This window comes from Gorilla gorilla, chromosome 2, assembly GCF_029281585.2.
Source record: "Gorilla gorilla gorilla isolate KB3781 chromosome 2, NHGRI_mGorGor1-v2.1_pri, whole genome shotgun sequence".
In the NCBI taxonomy this organism is placed as follows: domain Eukaryota; kingdom Metazoa; phylum Chordata; class Mammalia; order Primates; family Hominidae; genus Gorilla; species Gorilla gorilla.
The window spans coordinates 133,981,738-134,002,280 of NC_086017.1; the positions used below are offsets into that span (position 1 = coordinate 133,981,738).

Genomic DNA, 20,543 nt, shown 5'->3' on the forward strand with positions numbered 1-20,543 from the left:
GTAGTTGGGACTACAGGTGCACACCGCCACATCTGGCTAATTTTTAAATTTTTTGTAAAGACGGGGTCTCACTTTGTTGCCCAGGCTGGTCTGCTTTGTTGCTTCTATGCCTGTAGTAAGTACCCAGTCAATGTTAGTTTCTTTCCCGGTCCTGCTTAGAAAGGCCAGGAAGGGAAAGGGTCTTCAGCTTTCCTCTGACCTGTGCCACCCCAGGGGGGTGCTCTCTGGCACCTGTGGGTTCCAGAGGCAAGGCACTTGCTTCTCTGCCTGGAACTGATGGGATGCTTGTGAGGCCGCCCTGCTGGGCTCTCAGCAGGAAAGGCACACGGCACCCCTTCCCGTTCTGTGTTACCCATCACCGTAAGTGATGACTGACCTGGAGACACCATGGACCCTGCTCCTTTACCCTCTTCCCAGCACTCCTGCCACTCACTTCCCACCTCATCTGCCCCCATCTCCCCATTGTCTTTCTTCCCTCTCTCTCCCAGCAAGAGCCCATTAGAAACCCTCCACAGATACTTCAGTGGCCTCTCCAACTGATGCCTAAGTTGTCACTAAATAAATGAGCCCAGGGCAGCCACGGTGCTAGGCCCTTCATATGGGTGATCTCTATTCTGCCACAGGCCTCACTGAGATTTACAGCCAGGTTTGCCCCACAGCCCTGTCCCCCAGGAGCTGGGCCGGGCCTCCTGGGCAGGACAGGCTGAGTGTGAGCAGAGGGCTCTGAGAGGGGTGTGTCTGTGGTGCTGCCTGGACCCAAGGCCAGGAGCAGCCTCTCTTGCTAGCACTTGGCTTCCCCTTTGTAGCGAGGCTTCATGCCTGACCTCCCTCTGGTCCTCACAGTGGGGCCTCACATGCAGCCCCAGGCCGTTTTCCCACCCTGCAGGCGACGGAGATGCTCTCTGCAAATGGTGTGTCAGGAGGACAGTGGCTGCTGCCACCCGTGGCACCTTTTTGTTTGTGTTTTTCTGCGGCGTTCCATATGAGAGAAGTCAGAGTGTGCGTGGCCACTCATCTCCTCTTGTCACTGTTTTTTGTCCCTCTCTAGTAACTTCAGGTCTGCATTAGCAGGGGAAGGACAAGCTGCTGTGGCACTACCTGAGTAGACATCATTTATATGGGGATGTTCAGGGGAGCAAGGGGGGCATCCCAGAGAGGGGTGTTCCTGAGCAGCTCGTCTCTCCTAGGCCCGTGGACACCCATGCAGGTTCTGGGGATCCTGAGGACCCCCTGCTCTTCCTCTCCCCTGTGCTACAGGGCTTCTTGGGGGCCACGTGGCTCTACCCTTGCCTACCCCCTGACTCATTGACCCATTTTCCTTAGCAACAGGTCTGAGATGGGATGTTTTCTTTGCCATATCTTGCCTCCAGCATGTATCTGCACTGCCTTCCAGGAGCCGGGCTGTTTCTGGCAGCAGGTCCCCATCAGACTCAAGATTTTCTGATGTCATCTTTTTTTATAAGCTTTTAACTGTATTTTTGTCTTATTCTCAAAGCAATATATAACCTTTGTAGAAAATCTAGAAGGTATAGTAAAATATAAGTGATTAAGGAAAGAAACTACCTATAATCCCCATTATGCAGAGGTAACCACTTTTTTTTTTTTTTTTTTACTTTTTGGCATCATTCTTGCTAGTCTTTTTCACTTTTTTGGTCTTATTTTTAACTTTTATTTTTTAAAAGAGCATACCATAAAATCGACCTTTTTTTTTTTTAAATCACATGTATAGATTTGTGTAACTATCATGCCACGAAGGGCCTTCATGCTGTCATTTTATTTTATTCATTTATTTATTTCTGTTTTTTTCTTTTCTTTTTTTAGAGACAGGGTCTCACTATGTTGCTCAGGCTGGCCTCAAACTCCTGGGCTTAAGTGATCCTTCCACTTCAGCCTCCTGAGTAGCTGGGACTACAGGCACGGGCCACCACACCTGGCTAATTTTTTGGATTTCTTTTTGTAGAAATGGAGTCTCCCTATGTTGCTCAGGCTGGTCTTGAACTCCTGGGCTCAGGTGATTCTCCTGCCTCGGCCTCCCAAGCAGCTGGGATTATAGGCGTGAGCCACTGCACTTGGCCACTTGTATTTTCTAATTGCACAAATAATTTAAGAATAATATTAACAGCATTCTTGTTATCAGCAGTGCAAGGTTCAAGGGATACATAAGAATATAGTACAGACAGTGAAAATCCCTCACTCCCCACGCCGTGCCCCTTCTCAGGGCTGGTCACCACTCACAGTAGAGGATGGATCCTTCCTTCTCCTTCCGCAGTGCTTCTACCTAAACAACAGGGGGTTGGTTGGCTGGGCATGGTGGCTCACGCCTGTAATCCCAGCACTTTGGGAGGCCAAGGCGGGTGGATCATGAGGTCAGAAGTTCGAGACCAGCCTGGCCAAGATGGTGAAACTCTGTCTCTACTAAAAATACAAAAATTAGCAGAGTATGGTGGTGCACGCCTGTAGTCCCAGCTACTTGGGAGGCTGAGGCAAGAGAATTGCTTGAACCCAGGAGGCAGAGGTTGCAGTGAGCCGAGATCATGCCATTGCACTCCAGCCTGGGTGACAAGACAAAAAAAAAAAAAAAAACGGGGTTGGGTTTTTTGTTTTTGTTTTTTAACATAAGTAGGATCACTTGCTATCCATTCTTCTGTGATTTGCTTTTTTTAACTTGTCAATAGGTCTCGAAGATATTTTCATGTAAATGTAGATATTGGCACATAAATCTACCTCAATCTTTTTAACCATTGAATAGTATTTTATAATTTGGATATGCCAGAAATTTTAAACCATTCCCCTACTGATAGGTATTGTATTTATCTCCAGTTTTTCACTATTCAAACAATACAGTGAGCATTGGTAAACATATATAATTGGGAAAATGTGTAAATATTTTTGATTAATTCCTAAAAGTGAATTTCCTTGGCCCTGGGGTAAGTAAGCTTGAGCTTTGGCACATGCTACCAAATTGCCCTACAGAAAGGTTTTCCCAAACCCAGCGGGTGACAGAGCCTTTGTCCTTGCAGCCATGGATACTATCTGCCTTTTATATTTCTGCTAAGCTTGGCAAAACAGCAACTTGTCTGTAGCTATCTGACCTCTAGGGAAGCTGGACATCTTTTCATGTGATAATCAGCTTTTCATGTTTCTTCCATGGACCACCTATTCATACACTTTGCTCATTTGTCTGCTAGGTCTTTTTATTTATTTGTCTTTTTATTCTTGACCTAGAACTCTACAATTATAGATATTAATCTTTATCTGTTTTCTGTGTTTTCCATGTTCCATTAGTCTATTTCTTGCTCTAATTTTGTTTATGGTGCCTTTCATTGTACAAAGCTTTACATCCTTTGTAGCTGAGTAATAGCTATTATATTTATTGGTCACTGATCACACTTACTATGGATCAGGTGTTGTTCTAGGTACTTTCCATATTTTAACAGATTTAGTCTTCATAAAAAATTCGTGAATTTGATGTCATGATTAATTATTCTCATTTTATAAGTAAGGACGGGGAGACACCAAGAGGTCAAGAAACGTGCCAAAGGTCACATAGCCAAAAAGTGCAGCCAGGATGAAATCCCAGGCTGTCCCAGAGGCCACAGCCTAACCACTGAGCCATTCTGCAAGTCTGCCTTCTCCCATCCTGACCTCTGGGATTTGTGGGTTGTTTAGGAAATTCTCCCTTAGGATATTAAAATAGCGCCCTATATTTTGTTATAATGTTTTTATTTTTTAATTTCTTTCTTTAATGCATCTCTATTTTTCATTTGTCTATTGTGCCAGGTGGGAGGAAGGGATTTGAGACAGGGTCTCGCTCTGTCACCCAGGCTGGAATGCAGTGGCATAATCATAGCTCACTGCAATTTCAAACTCCTGGGTTCAAGTGATGCTCCTGCCTCAGCCTCCTAAGTAGCTAGGACTACAGGCACACACTACCACGCCTGGCTAATTTTTAAAATTTTTATAGCAGTGGAGTCTCACTATGTTGCCCAAGCTGGTCTCAAACTCCTGACCTCAAGCAATCTTCCTGCCTTGACCTCCCAAAGTTCTAGGATTATAAGCATGAGCCACTGCATCTGGCCCTAATTTTATTTATTTAAGTCTTTTCTATGCATCTTTTTCCTTTACATATTCCCCTTAACATTATCTTGTAGGTATTTTCATATGTTATTAAAAATGCTTTTTTTTGTACGTGCTTTTTGTGGCCACATAATATTCCGCTGTAGAATATAATGACACTGTAAATTGGTTAACTAGCATCATAATGTTGAAGGTTTGAGTTGTTTACCATATTTCCCATTATAAATCATGCTGCAAAGAACATTTTAATGCAAAAATATTTGTCTACATGTCTGATTATTTCCTTAGGATAGGAACCTAGAAGTAAAATTTTAAAAGCTTGTTTATCCACATTTTGTGCTAACATAAAGGAAAAAACAAACTCTTTGCATAAGAAGAGGGGTCATGTGATGAATAGAGGCATCTGTGAGTGTGTGAGTCTGCCCCAAGATGCCTGTAACTGTCAAGGAGTCCACTTTGGTGCTTATGCGTTTGGAAGCCTTAAAAGAGCTCTGAGGTCTCTGTAGGCCCCTCCACGCCCGTATTTCTGCTGGCATTTGTAGGAAACCCTCCCTCCCTGGCATGCCCCAAGCCAAATTCCAAGCAAGGCAGGAACCAGGCTCTTCTAGAGGCCCAAGTACTACCCCAGTACCCTGGCTACCAGGGAGCTTTACAGATTAATCTGGTCTTCTGGGAAATTCTGGTTCCAGCATCCAGGAAAGCCCTATAGCTGGCCTGTAGTAAAATCATAAGTATAATTGAATTTAATGAAATCCAGACGAATCCGAGGGCTTTGGGTTGACAGGAAGCCAACATTCCCACAGCCAGAAAAGAGCATGATCAAGGAGTTGACGTGCAGACCTCTATGCCAGATCACGGAAATCGGAGTAAGTGCGCTTACACAGATGATAAAAGCCCAACAAGGAAGTTTAGCAATAAAACTTAATGGCCTCTCAAATCACAATCAGGACACAAAATGCAGTGGGCCGGAATCCCGCTCCCTGCATGTAACCCTCCTCCTCCAGCTGTCCCACAGCCAGGGACATCATGAAGGCCAGGCCCAGGAGGCTGGTCCTCAGGTCACCGCCAGCTCTCGCGGCTCCCCAAGACAGGAGGGTGTCAGGAAGGGAGGTGTTTGCTCAGCCAGACCTTTCTCCTCCTCTGGGCCTGGCCAGGCTCCTCATCTTAAACTCTGTTTGCAGAAGTTTATTGCTTAGCTTTAGTGTCTTATTCAGGGTCAGAGGGAATTGATGCTAGAATTGAAAACCTTAACAATATCAAGAGAATTCTAGGGTATGTATGGGAAACTTTAGAACAGCATCCTTAGATGTTAGAGATTTTGGGAGACATTTTTCTCCTAGTGAGGTGCAGAGGAGGTGCAAAGATGGTAGTGGGGAGGAGAGGAGAGGGGATGTGCATAGTAACTGGCTTGGTTGCCAGTTCTACTAATTAGAGGTGTTTAGTCAAATTAACGACTATTTGAGTGCAAGCCATGACCCTTGCCCATAAAGAATTTAGTCCTGCCAAACCTTGTGTGTACAGGTGTAAACCTAACAACCTAACAAGTCATGAGGCTAATTCATTCAGAAAGTGTGTGGAGCAGCGTGGTCAGTATCAGGAATATGGTGGCCAATTAGACAAGACAGCCGAGCCCCTGCCTGCACATACGGAGCCTCCATTCCAGTTGAGGGGATGGGCAGGGAACAAGTGAGCAGATTACTCCAGCTGCTTTGAGTACAACTGAGAAAATAAAACAGGATATTGGGAGAGGGCATGATAGCATGAGGCGCCTTTGGGATAGGTGGTCAGGGAGGGTCTCCTAGAAGGTGAAATTTGAGTGGCTGATGTAAAGAGGGGTAAGCCGCATATAGACCTGGGGGAAGATGTTGGTATGTATGCTCCAGGTGGGTAGGAAAGAACATGTTCCAGGGCCCTGGGGTAGAAATGAACTTGGTGTGATGGGAGAAGAGGAGAGCCAGAGGCTGCAGTAGAAGTGACCTGAGTTGAGGTGGAAGGTAGGCAGAACTCAGTTTGTGTGGGGTCTGTAGCCATAATAAGTTTGGATTTGAATCTACCTGTGATAGGAAGCCACTGGAAAGTTTTAAGCAAAGGGATCTGATCTGATTGATGCTTTGAAAATATACCCCGGCTGCCCTTAAATATCAGAAGACAGCAATATCACAGTCACAAAGCAACACAAAATTAAATGCCATAGAAATATCTGAATAAGAAGTATTTTGTAATTAGAAGAGAAACAGATCATTCGATGGGGCTACAGTGAACTGGGAAGACTCAAAGCAGGGGCCAGAACAAAGGTAGGATTGCGAGGGGTTGTCCAGGGTGGATGTTGCCTGTGGAGAGGTCCTATCCATCAGGGCAGGGGCTGGGAGGAAGAGATGGCAGGTGGTGATGGCCCTGGGGGATTTGTCACTTCATCTTCCAGAGCTACAATTTCTGGCACTGTAAAACGGACCTACTGAGCTGTGTCATGTGTCTGGTGGGGCTGCTGCGATAGAGTGTGGAAGCCCAGCACAGACAGCGAGTGCTTTCCTTATAGAGGTGGGGAATTCTGGGAGCTGAGGCCAAAGCCCAGGAGACAGCCATGTGTGCGAGCTGCAGAAACTGGAAGTCTCCTGGTATTGACCCCAGCTGGCTTCCCATGTCTGTGGCAGACGTTGCAATTTGGTCACAGCTCCTCTTCCCAGTGAGCGAGTTCTCAGACTCAGCCTCTGTCTCAGGCCCACCACTGATGGAAGCTGGCAGGTGGAATGAAACCCACTTGCCACCCTAGCAGGGCAGTGGCGTCAAAGGCCTGGAGCCTGATAAAGGGATGAAGTAAACCTCCTTACCAGCACACAGTGAATTCTCATCTTCAGGATTCCTGCCACATCAACTGGGTCACTTTAGAAAGCAACAGTGATTCTCAGTGAATGGCAATGGCTGGCTTTTCTTTGTCTTCCCTCCCCTGATTCCTACTCCAGTCCCACTGTCCATCTTGACCATGGGCCCTGCCAGCAGCTGGCCTAACAGCACCATCCATATCATGGAGGGTATGGGGAGAGTGGTCAAGGGAGCCTCTCTTTCCTGCCTCTCCCACCTCCCTAGAGGCCACCCAGGGCCTCATGCCTGCATTTCCTGAGGCCTCCCAGTGTGTCCTCCACTATGTGCTGCTGGGCTGAGTCAGTCTGTCTCAGGGCAGTGGACCTTTGGGGACTTTGCATGGACCACTCACATCTCTCCAGAGCAGGTTGAACTCTCGGGCGATAGACTCACCGCCGCAGGAGAGTCTCTGAGCTTCCTTCTCCTGCAGTTTGTTCATGCAGGGTGAGCCCCCTCACTCTGCCCCAGTCAGGGGAGGTCAGCCTGAAAGCAGGAGAGTGGGGGGCTCACCTTGGACAGGTACAGGGAGCAGCAGCTTGGGGTTGCCCCCGGGGCAGAGAGATCCCTTTAAGAGCTGTAGAACTTTTTCATCCTGACCATGTCCCCAAAGGATGGTTTACTCCACTCTATTTTAGTGAGAAGCAAAAAAATAATTTTTAAATCTTAATATACCTCATATTAAGTCAGTAGAACCTTCTGCAGATTATTCCATTTACTCCTGACATGTGGGCCAGTGTGGAAAGACATCTAAGCCTGGGCCCCTGTGCATCAGCTCTCCGTGTTCTTCCGCTTCGCCTCCCATTGGATAGTGACTGGCTTGGAGTCCGGTGGTCTCCTTTGTCCTGGGCTCCTAACCCCAGTTCTGTGAGCAAGTTCAGGGAGTCCAGGATCCCTCTGGAATTGTACATACATGTGGAGTATATGCATCAGTGTGGGGAAGGGGAGGAGAGGCTTTTGTGACAATCTCAAGAATGTCAGTGCCTGGGAGGCACAGACTCCTGCCCCAGCTCTCCCTGGTCCCTCTTGGAGTTCTTCCTCTCACTGCTGAGGTGGGGGCCGCTGCCTAGAGGGAGCGGCCTGCCTGCTGTCCCCACTGGATCGCGGGCTGCACGTGTCCCATTGGGAGCAGGCTCGCGGAAATACAAATAGCACTGCATGCTTTTATGTTTCAGGTGCATCCTATTAAATGGGCTTTTGTGGTTGCCCCTGGGAATCTGCATGTAATCGGTGTGTAAAATTGTTTCTGTGGGGAAAACAAACAGCCAACTTACCAAAACAACCCTTTTGTGACTGGATTATTTAGGTAACACATGGCTCGTGATGATGCTAAATGTTCATTTCTGGAAAGTGATATTCTTGTCATTGAAAATAATGATGACCTTGATACCTCTACAGCTTATGATGGGGGGATCCCAAGTGGGGTCTAGTCAGACCATGAACTCCCAAAGTCGTCTAACCCTGTGTGCATTTTTCTGGAAGAAGGGTTTACCACTTTGATCATGATCTCCACAATGTCTGACTGCAGGGGACATTAAGAATATCTGCTGTGGAGAACAAGGCCAGGAACAGCCAGGCTGTCTTGCCCAGCCCAGGGGCAGCCTCTGGGAGGGCCGAGCTCAGCAGTCCCAGAGGAGCCCTTAGGAGCACTTTTGGGGCTGTGTGCCTTGCTCAGCCCTGGCAGTGGAATTCTGCACTGCTGAATTGAGCGTGGGGACGTCCTCATTTCTCTGAGGCTGCCCCTGCCCTCCTGACTGGGCCCTCTGTCCTCTGTCTCTAACTTGCCCACATGTGTCCTTTCATCTGCCACCTCCAGGAGGTCTTCTCAAGCCCCTGGTCACCCCAGGAGTTGTCTACTAATTATTTAATTAGGTCTCTTCATTGCTGACCAGTAAATATTTATCATGTATCTATTAAATGGTGATCCTTTTGCTTCATGGGGAGGTACAAGGTAAAAAAAAACCTCAGGTCCCACCTTTAGAGAGTCACCATCTGGGGCTGGGCACGGTGGCTCACGCCTGTAATCTCAGCACTTTGGGAGGCCAAGTTGGGTGGATCACGAGGTCAGGAGATCGAGACCATCCTGGCTAACACAGTGAAACCCCATCTCTACTAAAAATACAAAAAATTAGCTGGACGTGGTGGCACACGCCTGTAGTCCCAGCTACTCGGGAGGCTGAGGCAGGGGAATCGCTTGAACCCAGGAGGCGGAGGTTGCAGTGAGCTGACATCGCGTGCCACTGTACTCCAGCCTGGGTGACAGAGCGAGACTCCATCTCAAAAAAAAAAAAAAAAAAAAAAAAAGAGAGGCACTGTCTGGTACCTAGAGCCCAGCATGATGAGTGTGTAGTGTGGGTACAATATGTAATAGGGCTACAAGCAGCTGCCAGCTCCCCTGGGGCTGCCAGGGCAGGTGAGGAGTGCTCTTCCTCTGGTTCATCCCTTGAAGGCATCATGTGTGCCACTCTATTCCCCTCTGGACCAAAGACCATGGTCCTCTCTGTCATTATGCTGGAAGATTCTAAGGGCTGATGCCTTTTCTACCCTTTCTTCTGCATCATAGCCCAACAGGAGCAGGGAGCTCCCTAGATAACGGCAGCAGAGGTGCCTGTATACCCAGCAGTTCCTCCTCTTCTTGTTGTGGAGCCTCCCAGTTGAGGGTTAGCAGTGTCTCTCTTCCTTGGATCCACCTGGGAAGAGCCGACATGTTGATGTGGCTAAGCACTGTAGCCACTCCCTGGGCTGCATTCCATGAGGGTCAGTGCCCTTGACCGAGTCATGTCTCCAGTGCTCTGTCCAGAGGAGGAGCTTCACAACACTGCCTGGGAGCTCAAGGATCAGTTTGGTTTTCTGTTATCAGTTAAGTGGGGAGTAGCCACTCCAGGGTCCCTTGTCCCTGGGAGGGACAGGGTGAGGATGAACTGAGGAAGCCAGGTACAGGCAGGAGTGAAATGGAGAGATTTAGAACGAGACAGGTTCATGTCTCACCTGGAGCTGAGTTCTGCAGAAATGGCCTTGGAGGAGGAGACAGGAGCTTTCACCCCTGCCGGGTGCTCAGCTGGAGGCAGGAAAGCCGATTCCATAGCTCAGTGGGAGGTCTCCTCTGATTATGCTGTTTGACTTTCTGTCTTGCTTTCTTCTTGTCTTTCTTTTTCCTAACAATCAGTAGTAGAATTATAGCGTTCTCAGCTCCCACACAGTGGCACACCCCTGAGAAGGTTGAGTCACGACCTGTCATCCGCTGATCCTAGTTAATGCATGGTCCCCGCACAGCCAGGCTCACCTTCTGAGCAGCCTCCATCCTGAGCCAGTCTGCAGACCCCTCACCTCCCAGTCCCTCCAGCATCAGAGGCCAGAAAGTACTCTTTCTATTAAAATGAAAACAATGTACAAATGTCGAGGTCTGTCATCTACACAAAGTGCTTAATTTCTTTTTAATGCATCAAATTTTATTATTTCTGACATCTTACTGTGTTCATGCGGCTGTAAGAAAAGCACAGAGCAGGCCGGGCGCGGTGGCTCATGCCTGTAATCCCAGCACTTTGGGATGCCGAGGTGGGTGGATCACGAGGTCAGGAGATCGAGACCATCCTGGCTAACACAGTGAAACCCCATCTCTATTGAAAAAGTACAAAAAAAATTAGCCGGGTGTGGTGGGAGGCTGAAGCAGGAGAATGGCGTGAACCCAGGAGGCGGAGCTTGCGGTGAGCAGAGATGGCGCCACTGCACTCCAGCCTGGGAGACAGAGCAAGACTCTATCTCAAAACAAAAAAAAAGAAAGAAAAGGACAGAGCAGTTTCTATCCCAGAAAAACCCATCATGTCATATGGGGACAATTAGAATGTAATTATGTCCCATACTTATGCTTCTGTGAATTTTTAGCCCAGCTCAAGGCCTCAGACTGCCTTCTGTCCAGAGAAGATGATGATGGTGATCACAGCATGGTGCCACAACCTGCACGCTGCCTGCAGCTGGGGCCTCTCACCAGATTGGTTGGGTTTTCAACCCAGCTCTGTGACCATAGCTGTGTATATGGCCTTGGGCAGTCACCTGCCCTCTTGGTGCCTCAATTGTCTAATCCATAGAATGGAGATAATGTCAGTTCCTACTTTGTGGGGCAGTTATGAGGCTGTAAGGCACTGGTCAGTACCTGGCACACCAGGGCTACATACATGTTGCCCGTATTATTTATGCAGTTGTTTTATTTTTGTGTCTGGGGTACCTTCCCACTACCCCAACCCACTTCTGGTGGATTATGCAAAATATTTCTTTTCTTTGAGCTGGTGCTGCTGCTGCTTTTCTCAGGTGTCTGGGAATGGGGCTGAGCTGCCTTACAGAGGCGGCGCAGGGGAGCATCCCGAGGGCCTCTGTGCCATAAGAATGGTTTCTCTTGATCCCTCCCCACAGGGTGTGGCCACTGTAAGAAAATGAAGCCGGAGTTTGAGAAGGCAGCAGAAGCCCTCCATGGAGAAGCGGATGTAAGCTTCCTTTCCTTCCCCCTCACCGTTCTCTTTGAAAGAATCACTGACAGGTGGAATCATTATGACTTTCCCCTGCAAGCCCTGCTGCAGCTCCCGTGGTCTGTGGAGGCAAGCAGTACCTCTGTGTGCCTAAGTAGAACATCTTAGACAGATGGGATCCTAGAGGGGGGCAGAAGGACTACTGGGCCATGTTCCCGTGCCCATCCAGGTGACCTCTGCCTGCTCCCTCTTTTCTCTGGGACCCTGGCTAACAGGAACAGGTGCCAATCTACTCAACATGGCTGGTGGGGCAGATTCAAAAGCCTCATCTCAGCTCATAAATGAGAAATGATGGCCGTGCCAATGTTCAGTTGTTCCCTGGGATATGGGAGCCCACTGGGCTAGCCACCCCAGTTAAATTCCGGCAGGTCCAGGATGGGTTGTGGGGGCAGCGTCTGGGCTCCTGTGTTCCACCAGCACCACATCTGAGGCTGTAATGCATGGTTGGCCTTTCCCCCATCCCAGAGCTCTGGTGTCCTTGCAGCTGTCGATGCCACTGTCAACAAGGCCCTGGCAGAAAGATTCCACATCTCAGAGTTTCCTACGTTGAAGTATTTTAAGAATGGAGAGAAATACGCAGTGCCCGTGCTCAGGACAAAGAAGAAGTTTCTCGAGTGGATGCAAAAGTAAGTGTTACGATCTCAGTAGCACATCCTAACTGCCAGCTGGCGGTCCCTGGAGACCACCTTGAGGAGGTGAAGTAAACTTTATGGTCAATACCCTGGGCTCAGGCCCATAGGAGTCAAGACGGATCTGACTTCCTCAACCCTAAAACCACCGTTTATATGCTGATCACGTGTCTTGATCAGGTCACTGCTGGCAGTCCTTCTGGACGCAGCTTCATCGACGCGCTAAACCGTGTGTTGCTTTTTCTCTGTCTCAGCCTCCTTAGGCTCAGATCTTATTGTCTGCATTTTATTCCATTCCCTTTGAATAAATGAAGGAGACACAGCTCTTCATAGCCAGAGCTAGACTCATTTCGTCCAGGTTTGCTAGTGGTTGGCTGGGCCTCCAGTAATGTCCACAGGGCAGGCTGTGGTGGTTTGCAACTGAGGATAAAGATTTTGAAGAGCCCCCTCAGCCTATGTATTAGTTTGCTAGTGTTGCCATAACCAAGTAACAGACCAGGTGGCTCAACAATATAATATAACAATATAACAGAAGTTTATTTTCTTACAATTTTGTTTTGTTTTGTTTTGAGACAGTCTCACTCAGTCACCCAGGCTGGAGGCATGATCTCGGCTCACTGCAACCTCCACCTCCCAGGTTCAAGCGATTCTCCTGCCTCAGCCTCCCAGGTAGCTGGGATTACAGGCACATGCCACCATGCCTGGCTAATTTTTTGTATTTTTAGTAGAGACGGGGTTTCACCATGTTGCCCAGGCTGGTCTCAAACTCCTGAGCTCAAGTGATCCACCCGCCTCAGCCTCCCAAAGTGCTAGGATTACAGGCATGAGCCACCATGTGCAGCCTATTTTCTTATAATTTTGGAGGCTAGAAGTCAGAGATCAAGATGTTGGCAGGGTTGGTTTCTTCTGAGACCCCTCCCCTTGGCCATCTTCTGCCTGTGACTTCTTATGGCCACCCCTCTATATGTATCTGTGACCTAATCTGCTCTTCTTATAAGGACACCAGTCATGTTGGATGAGAGCCCACCCTAATGACCTCATCTTAACTGAATTATCCCTTTAAAGGGATAATTTATCTCTAGATATAGTCACATTCTGAGATAATGGGGGTTAGGACATCAACATATGAACTAGAGAAGGACACAGTTGAACCTATACGGTCTGAGCTACTTTGTTAGGACATTGGTCAGATATGCGGTGTTTATTTAAAGCATAGACTCTGAGACTCTTTTATTCAGGAAGTGTGAATGGGACCCTCAGCCATGGTGTTCTGAGAAACACCAGCTTGTGGAATGGCAGCAAAGTTGCCACTAGATTCAGGGGAGGCCTCTGGCAAGAGGTGAATGAACTGATGAGATCCTGGCCTCAGCTTCTCCCACTTTGTCCTGCTCATCCACTGGGAGGATTTGGAAAGTAGCTAGGCCTTTGTCTTAGGGACCAGAGGAAAATGATGGTTTGCCTCTGAAAGGCACAAGGTGCTCGCTCACCCCTCAAGGCCTTCTGGTGTCTGAAGCAAGTGGCTTGTTCACACCCACTTTTCCAGCCTTGCTCTGGTGCCAGGGCTGGTTCACTGGAAAGGACTGGGTGGGGCGGGGGATCTGGCCAGGTCCCTGTGATGCTTGGACTTCTGGTTAGAGAGCCGAGGGAATCCAGAGTGTCGATCATCACTAATCAGTGCTCCAGAGTCTTGGCCACAAACAGCGAGTATGAGGGGCCTCTGTCCTTTCTGTGTGCCGCTGCTGCTACTGAGAGCCTGAAAAGCACTCAGGCTAAGTGCTTTCAGGTTGAAGTACTTTCTTAAGTGCTTTTAGGTCAAGAGCATGGGCTTTGGAGTCTGAGAGACCTGGGCTCAGATCGTGACCCTGAGCCATTTCTTTGATGCCTCTAAGCCCCAGTTTCCTATCTGTAAGATGGAGACAGTAATTTCCCCATAGACTTGTCTAGGGAATTAAATGAGACTCCTGTGAAAAGTGCTCAGCACAGGACATGATGTGGAAGTACTCAAAAAAGTTGAAACTGGCCGGGCACGGTGGCTCATGGCTGTAATCCTAGCACTTTGGGAAGTAGAGGCAGGAGGATCTCTTGAGTTCAGGAGTTCAAGACCAGCCTGGGCAACATAGTGACCTCACCTCTACTGAAAATCAAAAAAATTACCTGGGCATGGTGGTGTGTGCCTATAGTCCCAGCACTTTGGGAATCTGAGGTGGGAGGATTGCTTGAGCCTGGGAGGTTGAGGCTACAGTGAGCTGGGATGGCACCATTGTACTCCAGCCTCAGCAACAGAGTGAGACCCTGTCTTAAAAAAAAAAAAAAAAAGGTTGAAGCTATTTTTATGACTGATTGTGGACTTCTCATGACTGACAGTATCAATACATAAGTGATCACAGCAGCCAGCCTTTGCAGAATGCTCTCCTATCTCTTGCTCCATTTCATCCTCAAGTCCTACTAAGGCCAGAGTTTTTAATTCCTATTTCATTGGTGAAGAAACTTAGGTTCAGAGAGGTTAAGGGCCCTATCCAGGGACAAATAGTAGTTCTTCCGGGCACTTGGAGGGGATCCTTCAGGTGGAGTGTGAACAGCCGATGGCTCGGGGGTGGAGAACTGAGGCTCGTCACCCAGAAGCAGGGCGAGCAGACAGCACCAGAAAAGGTGGATGGCATTTACAGGCAGGTGCATAGGCTGCCAGGCTGTGGGTAACTGAGATGCGCCTGCCAGCAGGCCAGCCTGGGGAGGCAGTGTTCAGGGAAAAGGCAGAGCAGAAAGGTCAGATGAGTGGTGTCAGCCATGGAACCAGAGAAGCTGGAGGACAAAGACAGGGAGGAAGGCTGGGAGGGGCCCGTCTTAGTCACCAGCACAGGAGAAGGTGGGAGGCAGGGAGACTGATTTGGGAGGAGGAGGGAAGAGTAATGTGTTCTAAGTCATGGTGGATTTGAGGTTACAATGGGACTTCCAGCTGGAAATGCCTGAAAAACACCTGGAAATAAGGAGCTTGGATGAGAGGTGAGGCCTTAAGTTCTTCTCGGCCACGGAAATCACTGGAGCCATGCAGAGGAATGAAATCTTTGAGAATTGCAAGGGCTCAGAATAGAACTTGAAGCAGAGAGAGGGCTGCACTCAGCTGGTGCAGGGGCTATGGCACAAGCCCAGTGGGAGACGTGGCAGCGTGGGTGCAGCCCTCTCCCCAGAAATACTCCAAGAAGGGGAGCTGAGTTATAGAGAGGGAAGCAGGGGAGCAAAAGCTATTGCAAGACCCTGGAGATCCATCCTTGCATGAGGCAGAGTGGAGGGACCCAGTGGACAGCAAGAGACTGAGAAGCAATAACATTTATCCAATGCCTGGCATTTATTAGAGCATCTAGGCTCTCAGTAAATATTAGTTCCTTGACTGAGTAGATGCTTTACATACATTCTCTGCTCTTCGTAAAGATCCCATTGTCCTCATTTAACAGAAAAGAAAATGGAGGCTCAGAGGGGTTTAGTAACTTACCTAAGGTTGCACAGCTGGTAAGTCATCTGGACTTGAACCCAGGCCCACCTCACTCCTTGGCCCATGCTCTCCACCAGAACAGAAGCTGAGAACCAGAAGATAATGAACGATCATGTAGGGTCCTAGAGGGGGCAGGAAGGAGGGGCCTGGGAGCCCAAGTGGAGGTGCCTCTATGCTCTTATCAAGGAGTTCTTGGCCCACAACTAGGGGGGGCTGCCCTGACCTAAAATGGCATCAAGTCTTCCATATTTTACAAAATGGCTCTTTAATGGGCTCCTCAGAGGGAATCAAGGAAGGTCTTTGCTGATGGCACAGATTTGTTTGTGTTTAAACTGTGGTTTTAAAATGAAATTTTAGAAGGATTGTAGTGGTTTCTTCATGCATGTTCCCCCGAGTGGTTGGGACATTGAGGGTGGATTTCCTTGCCCATCTAAAAATCTCTCCTTATGGCTGCCTCCCCACTCCCCTGGCTTCTTGCAGCCCTGAGGCCCCCCCGCCCCCAGAGCCCACGTGGGAAGAGCAGCAGACAAGCGTGTTGCACCTGGTGGGGGACAACTTCCGGGAGACCCTGAAGAAGAAGAAACACACCTTGGTCATGTTCTACGCCCCTTGTAAGTAGCTTGGGTGCTCACTGAGTGGCACGGTAAGAGGGGTTTGGCCCCACCAAGCCAAAAAGACCCGCACACCCACCCCAGGGACCAAGGCAGCCGCTGATGGATCCCAGGGTCATCTCCATTATGAACCAGGCTCTCCAATTTTATTCCAGGCTAAGAGGTCCTTCAAATCCAGGGCCTCCTTTTGTCAGACTTGTCGGGCTCTCCTTCCTTTGGGGCAGTCTTTCTCGTGTCTGTCCTAAAGCCCTCTGCCTCTGTGCTCATCCCCTCTTGTCCCTGGGCTCCTCCATGCCCCTGTCCCCTACCTGCACACTTCCCACCCCTCAGCTGCCCCCGCCCCCTCTTCCTTCTCCAGACACCGACTTATCTTCGGCACCTTGGAACCCCCTCTCCCTGCCCTTCCAGATGGCTCTGGAGCCATGGCATAGGCACAGCCACATTCGCTCCTGAGCTCCTGTGCTGTGCTCATTTTAATCAGAGCTTCAGCTGAGGAAGTGACACGTCTGCCGACATTGGCATCGGTGACCTCAGGTTTCTGTGTATTCCCATTTTGAAGTTGTTAATTGATACTTACAATGAAAGGTTCTTAGAATTTCCCACTCTCTGCTGCCCTTCTCTCTCTCCCCTAGGTTACAGCTCAGCTTAATGGAGTGAGGATAATAAAAGCTGCAGTCTACAGAGAAGCCAGGCAGCTCCATCTAGCCATAAACCCGCTCAGTTGTAGCCGGCCCTCCTGTTGGCTCCCCGTGTCCCCACCTTTCAAGTGTCAGTAATCCGTGGAGTCTGTGTTCTCAGGGTCTGAGAGGGGCCGCCACAGCCTCAGCCCCTCCTTGAGGCAGCCTCCCTGCCCATCTCTTTCTGCCTTTCCTTCTCAGAGTGGGACTTGTCCTCTCCCAGTCCCTTACAGAGCTTCCGGCTGTCCTCTTCGGTCTGTAGAGTGTGCCCAGAAGCCTGAAAATTTTTGGGAGCTGACATCTTCCCTCTAGCATTAGGGGGTGGAGGACTGAGCCTTGCCCAAGGCCATGGGGCAAGCTAGTGGCAGGCCCCTCCTGCAGCCTGGATGGCTCTCTCTATGTCACAGGCACAGTCCAGAGAGTGAGAGTGTTTTCAGCAGCAAGTGAGAACCTGGCTGCAGGAGTGGAAGCCCTTGTCCAGACAAAATACTTTCCCCCAGACCTCTGGACCAGAGCCCAGTGCTTCCTCTGCCTCTCTTCAGCTCCTCCCTGACTGAGGGGCCTTCATAGCAGACATAAGCCCCCCACCACCCTGACCCTGGCTGCTGGGGCAGACAGGTGCTTAAATCCCCAGGGAATCTGGGAGAGACTCTTACCCTTTTGGGCTGCCAAAGATCTATAACTCCTTCCTTCCTGCCTGCCTGCCTGCCTGCCTGCCTTCCTGCCTGCCTGCCTGCCTGCCTTCCTTCCTGCCCTCCTTCCTTCCTGCCTTCCTTCCTGCCTGCCTTCCTTCCTGCCTGCCTTCCTTCCTGCCTGCCTTCCTTCCTGCCTTCCTTCCTGCCTGCCTTCCTTCCTGCCTGCCTTTCTTCCTGCCTTCGTTCCTGCCTTCCTTCCTTCCTTCCTTCCTGCCTTCCTTCCTTCCTTCCTTCCTGCCTGCCTTCCTTTCTGCCTTCCTGCCTGCCTGCCTTCCGGCCTGCCTGCCTTCCCGCCTGTCTTCCATCTATCCATCAAATATCAGCTCTGTGCTGTGCAGTGTCTAGGGCCCAGGGTACAAGGGAGGGAGACATGTCCCTGCCAGGCCTTGAGGGGCTCACTGTCTACCCTGACAAAATTCTAAACGCAATCCATCCAGGGCAGGGTCACTGAGTGACTCAACCTCTGGCAGAGGGCTTGGTCCTTAGAGTTTCTTCATTTCTCTTACTGCGTTTTTCTGTCCCTAAACCTTGCCCCAGGGACATACATCTTTATCAGTGGGTTACAGGGGGAAGAATTTCCAAGGACAAAAAAGATACATCTTTTGACTTTTTAATGAAAATAATAATACTTATTTTTATATATAAATATGGCATATACTATATACTTTTTATATATGAAGGATCTAAACACTACAGAAATGTCAAATAGTAAAGTCAAATGCCTGATAGAGGTCTAAAGGAAAAGCAGCATGCCCACACGTTCCGGCTCCCCTTCTAGCTGCCTCACCCCAACATCTTACCTCCCCTCACATCTCTCCACCTCCCACATCCCTTCTCCCACCATGTCTGCCCCTGCATCCTGTCTCCCCAGCTTCTGCACAGCTCTTCTTCCTGCTGTTTCATTGTTCCTTTTACACTGAATGGTCTGGTCTTGGTGACTGCCCTTCTCAGGCCAGCTTGGCGGAGTCTCTAGAACTGCAATTGTCCAGCCTGTCCTCAGTCTTTGTTCCTCTTTCCCCACTCTGGGAGGCGTCTTAGGTTTTCTGCTACACAGAGGCAGTGCCTTTTTTTTTTTTTTTTTAAGCCTACATTAAATAAAAAAAATCATCCACATCTGGCCCTCCTGACACCTCTTGGAAGCATCTTCATGCACTTTCTGAAACAGCCCTCCCTCCCATTATTCATTGGCCCCACTCTTTCTTTCGGATAATGAGAAAATTAGATGCAACAGAAAGCTATTAATCTGAGGCCTAGATATTTTAAATTGATGGTAACAGGAATTTACACGAGGCTGACAGTTACCTTTAGACTTTCAATGAACAGAGAGGTTAAAAAGGAAAAATTAATAGTGAAACCAGGTTTTGAGGAAGGGGGGTGGTTATTTTCAGCCAGCCTAATGCTATTATGGGCATAGGCCACACACAAGGGGCCTGCAGCTGCCTGCAGGAGCTGTCTGTGACGTACCTTGTTAACCAGTAGATTGCGCTCTTTAAGTGTTTTGAAAATTTTATAACATCATCCCTTTATAGTGTGACATTTTCATGAATTTGAGCTATTTTTCTTTCTGTTATGTCAAATTAGTGAAGTGTTACTTGTAATTGCCATTTTAGGCTATTAAAAAATCATCCAGTCTCTGCCATGAGCTAGGCTATGCTAGGCACATTGCTAAGCTGTGCTTGTCTCATTTCTGATATAACCCATCACTGGCCCAGGTCTCTTCTGCTCCTTCTGCATGAGACTTGGCAAAGCCCTCTACACCCCCACCCCCCATCACCCCCCACAATGCTCTGGGCCAGCTGGCCACTCTGCCAGCCAGGCCATGTGGGTGGTCCTGCTCATCTCAAGACTGGCTCAAGGACTAAATTCAGATTAAACTTGTAGCTTAGCCTTAATTTGGTTTCACAAAACCCTTTGAAATGCCAGTCATTACTATCTTATTTTAAAAAGGAGAAAGTAGATGAGCAGAGCCGTTTCTGTTCCCACCGTGGCATCTCTGCCTTCCTGAGGCTGAGGGAAGCCGGCTGACGTAGAGGTGTGGGCTGGAGCCTCCCCTTGCTCAGGGAAACCGTCCCCTCAGAGCCCTTCTGTACCCTGGGCAGTTCTGTTCACCAGTGACTGGGAAAGGGCTGAGAGAGGAGGGGGGTTTGGGTTCTGATCTGTCAGTGCTGAGGGAAGGGCTGGATCAGCCTGCAGCTCCTGGGCTCACCAGGACAGGAGGAGAAAGTGGCCCCCACAGAGGTCCCTACCCTGCTTCTGAGACACTGAGGTCAGAGTTGGGGCTCAGGGCGATGCCCAGAACAAGAGACAGATGCTGGAGGTAGGGGCCCCAGTATAGCTCAAAGGCCTTAGGCTGCTCTGACAAGCCTTCTCCCTGGGACAGGGAGCATCAAGGGACCTGAGGACTGCCTGATGACTTCCTGTAGCTCCTCTCCCTCTTACCCTGACCATGGCCTTCCTGTTCCTGGCTTTGAGGTTCTGGTTATTGTAGAGCAAAGGGTAGATGGAGACCTGGGGACCAGGGCCTGATTTGGCTGCTCACAGTCTGGGCTGGGTGGAGGTTGCTAGGAATGCAGAAGTTAGCAGCAAAGCATGAGCAGTGGGTGCAGAGTAGTTGCCCCAAAATCCCCCCACCCTGCATTTCCCAACGCCACTTCCTCTCAGTCAGGAAATGGAGAGATTTGCTATTGTCCCTGGAGCAAGAGAAGATTGTAGCGGCTCTGAGAATCCCATGCCTGCCTCTTTAAGCCCAAAGCTCCCTCTGCCCCCAAGATCAGGCTGTTCCTCGTCCTCTGTGGAAGCAGCAGAACTAGACTACAGTGACCATCGCCCCCCAGCCTGGGCAGGAGCATATGATGCTTGTGACAGGGACTCCTACCAGTCCCCCCTACCAATAGATCAGACTTGGGTGGGAGGTGGTTAGAGTGGCAAGGTTGACAAAAGGACCCTGACAGTGTGGCGGGCAGTGGGGGGCTCCTGGAGAACCCTATCTGG

The 20,543-nt window shown here is 49.4% G+C and overlaps 1 protein-coding gene across 1 annotated transcript in view; it reads left to right on the forward strand.

Annotated features, from left to right (window-relative positions):
• The window catches only part of PDIA5 (protein disulfide isomerase family A member 5), a 94,983-nt gene that overhangs the window by 67,199 nt on the left and 7,241 nt on the right, over positions 1–20,543 (forward strand). Inside the window, exons 12-14 of the mRNA XM_004036188.5 lie at positions 11,341–11,411; positions 11,919–12,079; positions 16,050–16,180. Coding sequence (XP_004036236.4) covers positions 11,341–11,411; positions 11,919–12,079; positions 16,050–16,180 — 363 coding nt within the window. The remainder of the gene's footprint in view (positions 1–11,340; positions 11,412–11,918; positions 12,080–16,049; positions 16,181–20,543) is intronic.